Source organism: Archocentrus centrarchus, chromosome 1 (assembly GCF_007364275.1).
Source record: "Archocentrus centrarchus isolate MPI-CPG fArcCen1 chromosome 1, fArcCen1, whole genome shotgun sequence".
In the NCBI taxonomy this organism is placed as follows: domain Eukaryota; kingdom Metazoa; phylum Chordata; class Actinopteri; order Cichliformes; family Cichlidae; genus Archocentrus; species Archocentrus centrarchus.
The window spans coordinates 4,267,308-4,277,268 of record NC_044346.1 but is presented as its reverse complement, the minus strand read 5'-3'; the positions used below and the strand labels follow the sequence as shown (position 1 = coordinate 4,277,268).

The 9,961-nt window shown below is 43.0% G+C and overlaps 1 protein-coding gene across 3 annotated transcripts in view; it reads right to left on the bottom strand.

Annotated features, from left to right (window-relative positions):
- Positions 1-1,066: 1,066 nt before the first annotated feature.
- Positions 1,067-9,961, bottom strand: part of slit1b (slit homolog 1b (Drosophila)) — an 84,658-nt gene continuing 75,763 nt past the window's right edge. For all 3 annotated transcript variants that reach the window (XM_030729817.1, XM_030729832.1, XM_030729823.1), the window contains 6 exons: positions 9,759-9,889; positions 6,361-6,515; positions 6,046-6,257; positions 5,635-5,759; positions 5,258-5,466; positions 1,067-4,225 (listed from right to left, as the gene is read on the bottom strand). In XM_030729817.1, the coding sequence (XP_030585677.1) occupies positions 3,963-4,225; positions 5,258-5,466; positions 5,635-5,759; positions 6,046-6,257; positions 6,361-6,515; positions 9,759-9,889 (1,095 nt within the window). In that variant the 3' untranslated portion in view covers positions 1,067-3,962. The remainder of the gene's footprint in view (positions 4,226-5,257; positions 5,467-5,634; positions 5,760-6,045; positions 6,258-6,360; positions 6,516-9,758; positions 9,890-9,961) is intronic.

Here is a 9,961-nt window from a genome sequence, read left to right as displayed (position 1 = left end):
TTCAATTTCCTTTAGAGAGTTAATTAATTTTCATATTTCCTTTGTGTTTCCCTGACACCAATTGTGGAATAACGATCCAGGTGCTGTGAAGGACTTTGTGCAAAGATGTTCACGCACAGTGTAGTCTTGCTTACACAACACCTCCTCACATTTTCTGTATATGATCAGTCGTAGCTGACAATCATCCTGCCGTCTGTTCTTTGCACCGCGTGTGCCATTTTTGGCTCTTTGTGTGCAGCAGATTGACGGTGTGAGAAGATGTGGAGGCTTTATTGGAATTGGGGGGTTGGGAAGGTGCTGCAGTGACTCAATCCTCCTATAAAGAGCCAGAGAGCCAGAAGAGAATAGAGGAGTGAGTGGAGAGCAGAAAGGAGGAGAGGAGAGGGGGAAGGGGTAAAGATGGCGGTGACGAAAGGTTGAGAAGAAGGGGGCAGCTGGAAGGTTTGCAGAGGTGGAGGTTGGGGCAGTGGAGAGATGCAGCAGGTTTCAGAGGGAAGGGTGTGTATTTCTGTGTGTGTGTGTGTTGGGGGAGGAGAGACTGTCACAGCCGATGGGGGTATATATTATGTTTTATGGCTACGGAGGGATGCATAAATCACAGTTTCATTAAACGGCTTTGGTCTCAGAATGCTAACTCCTCCCCCAGTTCCCACCCAAAGGGACATTCCTCGTTCTCTCTTTCTTCTGCATCTATCCTCCGCTCCTCAGAAGCAGCCACCCATCCTCCCTCATCACTCCATCTACCTTCTTCTTTTCCAACCCCCCCCCCCCCCCCCCCCCCCCCCCACACACACACACACACACACACACACACACACACACTTGCAGACTTTCCACCGTTCTCTCATCCTCTCTGCCCTTGTCTCCATAAGCAGCCAGCACCCATCCACTCAGTCTGAATGCAGGATAGCTGTAGCACAGTGAGGTCAAAGGTCAAAACAACAAGAATAACATCAACCACAAAAATCAGAGCCAATGTCGGGCTTAAAAAGAATGGAAAACCAGGAAGGAGAAACAGCTCTTTATTCAAATAAATAGGAAAAGAAGCACTACTCATTGTCTCTACTTAGGCGAGACAACACAAACCATGACAACAGATTTTTTTTTTTTTTTGTTTGTGTAAAATTCCCATGAATGATGTGAAGCTGGTTTTGGAAACACTTTTTTTTTTTTTTTTGACAGCTTAAAACAAAGATTTTCCTACAGACTACAGATTATACAGAGACAACATCCTCTCCAACATATAAAAATACTATGACAAAACCAAATAAGCTTATTATAATATATATTACAATCTGTTAGGTTGTTACTGTGTGTAGATGTACTGCAGTTATAACAATTAGAACAATAAAAGCTACATTAGTTTAATTCAGATTCATGACACACCCGGGCCTTCAATGTTAAAACTAATATTAAACATCTTTTATTTTTAGTTTCACATCCATATAAATAACATGACATCATATATAAAAGCTACACTTTTATATATGCGGTGCATTCACCGACAAATTGGAGAGGGAGCGTTTGATCTGAACACACACGCTGCATCGCTGGATAATGAAGCTCATTTCGACGGGATGACGTCCTGTTGTTGGAAGCATCTTACAGTGACACACACACACACACACACACACAATGGGTTTTTGTACTTCCACACTTGTGCGGATCCTCCTTCTGTAAGCCCTTAAACTTAATATCATAGGATTGCATTAAAACTGCAATTCAGATGCATTTCACACATCGAGTATGTAAATTCAACTTTTCAGTTGTGCTTTTGCTTCATTGAATGATGTGAGCAAATGTCAGGCTCAGGGTCGGGTTGTCAATTATGGTTTGCAGTCATGCACAAAAAGCAAAAAAAAAAGTGGTAACACATTAAATTACTTCGAATGATATTTACCAGGCTGTTGCAGCGGGCTGGGTATCATTTCAAAAATGTCAATACTTTTTGTTTAGATGAACACTTAAATTGGCAAGAGGCCCAATTTCTCAAAAATGTCTAATTCCCAAAGTTTCAGCCCATTTATCCAAAATCAGGGATTAGGAATTAATAAAGTGGAGCTGGAGCAGGAAAATGATTCAGCAAATATCAAACATTTGTTTGAGGATTTGATACCTTTCTTGCTGTGGTAAATTATGAAAGTGTTACTATTGTTACCAATTTCAGGCAAATGATAATTGCTCAGCTAAAGAAGCAGGACATCAGCTAATAAACATTATTGCTATAGTAGTAGGTGCAGTGCTGCATCATGTGATCCATGAGTGGATCACATGATGTAAACAAGCTAAAAATGCCCAAAAATTTTCATGTATTATATAAATTAATAGAATAAAAAGAGTTTCAGGGAGTTTGGTCAAATAAAGCAAAAATGTAAATATGGATTTAAAAAAGTAATTAATGTACTAAATGACAAGGTATTCATTCACGTGTTGGTCACAGACACAATATGGTACCAAAGCTCTGAGACTTTGAAGTAATCCTCACAAATAGAGAAGAACAAGAACACACAGACACACACACACACACACACACACACACTCCTGCCAGTCTAAACTGTGAGAAAGTGAGTCTGGTCAGCAGCAAAGAGAGCGCATCACACACCTGTGTGACGTCTCTGTCATCTTCAGCCTTCAGACGGTGTTGGTATCATCAGAGAGGAAGTCTCCACATCAGTGTGTGTTTTTAGGATGTGACGTGGTTCTGATCATTAGCACGAATACTTCTGATTATTTTATTTATACCGCTGTAAACCACAGTCATCTGTGAGCTTCCTGCCATCTTTGCCACCTTTGCTACCAACGGGATATGCTCATCAACAGAAATATTTATGACTTGTTATGACTCCTGGGGGGGGGTGTGAACATATATTTAAAAATGATTAATCTGATATAACACAAATGCAGTATTATTGTAATTCTGTGAAATTAATATAAATACTGTGCAGTGTCCATAAAGCATAACGAGATAATAAGAAGACACTGCCACGCAGCCCCCAAAATATTTTTGACAAGATACATTTGAAGACCAAACACATTTATAGAGTTTATTACAAGAGAAAGAGAAGCACTTGGGTGAGCTACATACCCAAAGTACAAATAAAAGTCTGTTTTATTAACACTAGTATAAAGAAGTATTTAAAACCATGAGAAAACATGAAAAGTTTTAAAGGAAAGCTTTTGCTGAGTGTGTGCAGCGATCCTGTCAATCAATTATTCTCTGTTCTTCAAATCACTGAAGAGTCCAATCTGGTTTAACAGTTTGATGGTTTTATAAATTTGGATTGCACCTTTAAGACCATTACACAGCCCTTGTTGAAATATTAAATGACTGACCATGAAAAATTCAGTTTTCCTAAATTAAAACTGCTATGAAAGCAGTGCTGATATGACAGAAGACTGAGCTGTACAGCAGACGCGACTGAGCATCTTTTTATGTGAGTTTATCCTCATTTCAGAAAATGTGGCTGAAGGCAGGCTGAATAAATCTGACTTGGAGGATGTTTAGCGCTGCTGAAAAAAAAAAAAAAAACTGAGTAATTCTCAAATGCTCAGCTTTGAATGTAAAAGATTCTTTATTGTAAATGAGTCCCAGAATAATTAGTGCCGTTACTTCCTCCAACAAGTCCCTGTTTGCTGTGGTGCGGGAACAAAGAGAAGGCGTACTTCTCATGACACAAGCATTACTAATGAGCTGGAGTTACAGTAGGTAGTTAGAGCAGGTTCTCCTACAGCAGGTGGAGAAGAGGAAGATGATGATGAGGTTGACTCGTTGATTTCATGTCTCGAGAGGGAAGAACTGTCTTATATTACAAAACTGCGTCTGAGCACAAAACACCAAAAATGTCTGTTTATCAGTGAGACAAATCCTACAGTGTGTGTACCTCTTTAGCTTGGTGTGCGTGCCGTGTTTGAAACTATGTGTCTGGATGTGTGTGTGTGTGTGTGTGTGTGCACCATCAGTACTACACACACTCCTTGCAGCCACATTCCACAGGCTTCTCCACGTCCTGCGTAAACGAGGTGCCATCGTCGCATTCGAAGGCGAGCCGCCGGCGTCGGACCCTCAGAGGAGCACAGCAGGAGGCAGCGGTGACGCCCGGCTTGGTTGTTGCTTGGCAGCGACCTTGACACTCAACCCAGGAAAAAGGTTTTGACGTCTGGCAGAGGACTGTGCCGCGCTGCAGCCGGTGGTAATCCCTAACTGGCTCGCCTCGACACGGGGACTCTGCGGGTGGTAGTACAGGCAGACGGATAAAAGAGGGTCCAGCTGTGTTTCCTTAAAGTGAAAAATATTTGACCTCTTTTCATGATTAAACCTTTAAATTTCAAACCTAATGGGGAGGTTACCATGGAAAAGTAGGGCTATGTTTAAGTGACCTGTGTGTGACACTTGTTGCCATCAAACTCATAAATGCAAAAGACTGAAAAACGGCCTCATTAACAATTCAGAAATCTGTAAAATCGCACGCAGCCTTGTTTATTATGAAAATGACACTCGTCTGGTTCCAAAAGAAGTCAGATTGTGCAGAAATCTATAGAAAAACGACCCATCCACACTTCCCTGATGAGTTTATGAGCTCAGTTGCTAATTTCAAGTCTCAGCAATTACACTGTGTCATTCATTTTGTAAACTATGATCCACATTAGAGTCTAAATAGAAGATAAAGCAGGTTATACTTTAGAGTCAGTCCACCTTCCAAAGGACGAGCTGCTACCTGTAAGCGTGTCGCATTCCTCTGTTTCTTTGTCATAACCACATCACTCCTGTCAGGTCCAGTTTCCAAAAAAAGGCACGATGATGATGGCTAAGATACTCAGCTCGGAGCTTAAAGGTGGAACCTTACTAACCAATAGATGATGGCATGGTGGCTACACCCATCGTTTATGTACAGTCTATGTTTTTTACTTCACTGAGTGGAAAACTTTTTTTTTAATCAGCTTATGATGCATTCGAATCATTATGTCACAGTCTCTGGAGTTCTTTACTTAAACTAAGCTCTTTTACAAGTGTCTTCTAAAAACATCAGCTTTATAAGATTATTTAAGCCTTTATTTTTGCAAGAGCGAGCAGGGGAACGACATGCAGGAAAGGGCCTGGGGGGGACTTAACTTTTACAATGTCACACAGAGCCCAATTTAATACCCGCACAATCACTATACAAGTTTAAAAGGCTGGCAGTAATTTCTTAAATGCATGAAGGTCTCAGCACTCAGCACTAACAGTGATTTCCAGTACTGATCGCTCGTCCTGACTCACCGATATCACAGCTCTCGCCGGTGTACCCCTGATCACAGACGCAACTTTCTCCATCCTTTGTCTTCTGACAGTGGCCGTGCAAACACTGTAGACCCCGGCACGAGCCTGCTGGCTGCTTTTGGAGGTTACACAGCGCACCGTGATATCCTTCCTCACAGTCGCAGCGGTACGTTTGTGGGTCCAGCACCACGCACACACCCTTCATACACCTGTAAGCAAAAGAAGCAGAGAAGGAAAAGGAATGAGGATTGCAAGGGGATTTATGAATGTGACATCAAACTTTTCAAGTAATGAATGATGACATTTGGAAGGAGGACACATCCTGCGCTAAGCACCCGACATCTGAAATCTTTAATGCCAGAATAAGCACTGCTCACTTGCTGCTTTCACATGGGTTAGCACCAGCTGCTAGAGTGACAACATCTACTCTAGTAAGGCCTCCTGTTATTGGCTGGTCACAGTGTTGTCCTGTCCAACCTTGCTGGCAGTGGCACTGAGGACCCTGTGAGAGAAGACATCTGTGCTTTACTCTAACATATCAATTAACAATGCACATCACCTCAGTAATACTCTTGGATGCATAATCAATCAGCCAGAGCGAGTGAGCTAGCAACACATGCAGGAAAACAGGACAGAAAAAGTATCTGGAACCCAGACTGTGACACTTTGACAGCACTGTTTATAAATTATACATTTGTCTCCTAATTTATGTAAAATTGTGCTTTAATTTAACATCCATGTCATTATTGTGGTTGCAGGAGGCTTCACTGCTGACAGCATGTTGCTACCTGTGCACCGTTGGGTTGGCAGATGCCATGCAGGCAGTAGAGTTTGCGGCAGGCTTGACAGCCCGGCACCACCCCCGGCTTCATGTGGCTGCGGGTGAAGTCCTGCAGCTCGTGGTTGATGTAAAGGTTCCTGATGCAGCCGTGGAAACTTGATGTGTTGAGGGTCTGAGAGGAGAGACCCAGAGAGGCCGGCATCACTTCCTCAGGCATACCTGCACACACGGAAAATCGAGCGCTTTTGTCAGAATATTCCATGAAATTCTAGAGCATGAGTCCAGAGGTTCATGTCAGAAGTGAGGTGTAAAGCCTCCCTACCTCCCACATACAGAGGGGCCTCCCCTGTTGCTGGCTGACTTCTTCCCTGACTGTCCAGTGTTGTTGGCTCTCCTCCGTCCACTGACAGGTTCACCATCCGATTAAAGGTCACCAGCTCTACTGTGTGGAAGTGCCCATCGTTGACAGTCTCTGCACTGTTCATGGAGGAGGTAACAACATCGTATTATGTTTTAGGCAGTTTTAAGTTTGTATGTATATACTGTATATACAAAACTGCTATGAACTAAAAGAGGCCACATGTTAAATAGTTATGAGTTAATGGTTATTGTTTTCAGGATACAGCTTACAAACCATGTCTTGTTATTCAGAGGCATATGAAACAATGCCCTTGCTACTTTGATAGATATCTCAACCTCCATTGCTTCTGCTGACAGTTGTCTGAATTATCCAGTTTGCATCAAGTGCTATTAGACTCCAACAATTCCCCTCTATCGTTTTCTTTGTCTCTAATTTTAGTCACATTATTTTTCTCATTGTTCCTCTCTTTTCAAGTCTTTATCTGTTCTTCACATCTTTGTCCCAAAGTCCTCTTCTCTGCAGCTGCACATTGCACAAATATCCCCAAAGAGTGTGTGTGTGTGAGTGTGTGTGTGTGAGAGGCTGCCAGCTGGCTGTGCCTCCTCCTCCTCAACAATGAACCATGCAAACATTTAAGCACTTGATACCTGATCAAGTAGTCTCTCAACTATAAAGTGTCCTCTGTGATTAAATCAGAAAACCCACAAGACTGATGTCACGTGTCTGCATTCCCAAATAATGCACGACTATCTCTGAGCAACAACGCAGATTGTGCGCTAACAAGCACCGAGCACGGTTGCTGAGCTACGGCGAGCCGAGAGGCTGATGAGGGCCTGACGGCAGCCCGGCGGATTACTCGGCTCAACAAACTCGCAGCTTTTGAAATCTGGTGATGAGATCACACTAATCAACCTGCAGCAGCTGGCTGGAGTCAGATGGTTAAGTGTGATGTTAAACATGTTAAGCAGAAAGAAGAAGAAAGAGCTTTATTTGTCACATACATATACATGCAGTGAGATTAATTCTCTGCATTTAACCCATCACACACATGGAGTATGTAGTACACACAGCACAGCATGGAGCAGGGGGCAGCCAAAGGGCGCCCGGGGAGCAACCTGGGGGGGGGTTGGGCTTGCTCAGGGACCCACAGTGATGCCAGCCCGAGGATTTGAACCAGGGTCCTCTCAGTGATGAACCCTCTTCTTCTCCCCTAGGCCACCACTCCACTCCAGCAGGTGGCAAGCATGACCCTCACACTGTATAACTTCACTGCTTAGTCTGAATCAGCGCCTGCATTTTCTCTCCTAGTGCACATTTATTCAATGACTTTATGAGAATTGAATGGATGGATATTTGCTTTTTTATTTTATGGCATTAAAAATTTCCTTCACCATAGCATACAGCCAAGCTTGACTTGCACTTTCACAGTATTGTATTTATTTCAGATTTACTGCCTCATTGTTGGTCCCCGTGTAGATGGCTAGTTTAAAACATTTAACGCTGAGTCAAAATGTTCAACACGGTGTGGAGAATTCAGTCATGATATAAAAATCTTTTAGGTTATTCATTGAAGTTAGTAAACTAACCAGCATCCACCAGTTTATATAGTCACCTAATACCAATTTGTACCTCAAGATGTGACAGTGATTCACTGTAAAATTCCAGTCTTCACTTAGTTTAATATGAGAGGAAGTACACTGTACTGTGAAAAGTATTCGCTCGTCTGCCTTCACACACATATGAACTTGAGTGACATCCCGTTCTTAATTCATAGGGTTTGTTATGATGTTGGCCCATCCTTTGCAGCTATAACAGCTTCAACTTTTCTGGGAAGGCTTTCCACAGTTTAGGAGTGTTTATGGGAATTTTTGACCATTCTTCCAGAAGCTTTACACCACTGCATCTGATGCTTTGTATTGCATTTGGTGATGTAAGGCTTGGATGCAGCTGCTCGGCCATGGAAACCCATTCCACGAAGCTCTCCACACACTGTTCTTGAGCTAATCTGAAGGCCACATGAAGTTTGGAGGTCTGTAGCGAGTGACCCTGCAGAAAGTTGGTGACCTCTGCATAGTATGCACCTCAGCATCCACTGACCCCACTCAGTCATTTTACATGAGCTACCACTTGATGGCCGAGTTGCTGTTGTTTTCAATTACTTCCACTTTGTTATAATCCCACTAACAGCTGACTGTGGAAAATTTATTGGCAAGGTAATTTCACGACAGGAAGCGTCCTATCACGGTACCACGCTGGAATTCACTGAGCTCCTGAGAGCGACCCATTCTTTCACAAATGTTTGTGGCAGCAGTCTGCATGCCTAGGTGCTTGGTTTATACACCTGTGGCTGTGGAAGTGACTGGAACACCTGAATTCAATAATTTGGATGGGAGAGTGAATACAATCAAGTGTAGCTCTGCTTAGTAACCTTTTCTTTCCTGTAGTACAGTCTATGATTCTGACCTCTTCTCAGTCATGGTGAAGGGGGTCAATGACTTAAACTGCAACAACAAACAAAAGAACAGCTGAAGCTCTTGGCAAGTGACTGTTGGAGAGCAGGATGAACGTGAAAGCCTGCCAGCCAAACACCTCTCATCCCCATCCCCACTCCCGAGCCAGCTGCATCAGGCAACACTGAGGACCGCAGGCACAGTCTGTCCAACGAGCTAAAATCAGGCAGCAGCCAGAACATCATTATTCAGCTTTGAAATGGATGATTTCTATGCTGTAGTCTGGCAATGTAAATGCAAACACTGGTTGCTCTGATGTCAGTGTGCCCATAAAAACGCAGCAAAGCCATGCTGAAAAACAGAGGTGGAACCAATTAAGATCCATAACTGCTTCTAGGTGCTAAATAAGGTATTCTACTTATTGCACCTTTGGAATATTGTGAAATTGTCTTTCAGTGCACCAGTAATAGAGAAGCGTGAATGAGTCTAATTTAAAGTTATACTCCTAATTATGTTTCTTTGTTTGCACACTAAACACGGCATTCAATTAGAAATAAACTTCTGACACTGTGCTTGGAACACAGCACCATGCTTTCTAAATGTTTCCCTAACATATCTACACTGCTCAAAAAAAAAAAACTGAAGAAACGCTTTGAAAACATCAGATTTCAGTGGTAAAAAAAAAATCATGCTGGATATCTACACTGATGTGGGTAGATGCCGGGCAGTGAGCACAGGGCCCATTAGAGGATGTCGGGCCCTCAGGCCACCCCCATGAAGTCTGTTTCTGATTGTTTGGTCAGAGACATTCACACCAGTGGCAGCTGGAGGTCATTTTGTAGCTCTGGCAGTGCTCATTCTGTTCCTCCTGTAAAACCGGTCCAGTTTGAGTGCTCTGTGTGTGTTTACCTGTAGATAGCAGTGGCAGGCTGGTTTCCAGGGTCGTACGTGACCCTGACATGACCCTGATGGAGCTCCACAGCGATTGGCTCATTGTCCCCGTTATAGAGCAAGATACCATTTTCCTCTGCTGTTGACACCTAAGACACACACACACACACACACACACACAGGTCTGTGTGAGTGTCTGAACTTGCTCACTGAAATGGATT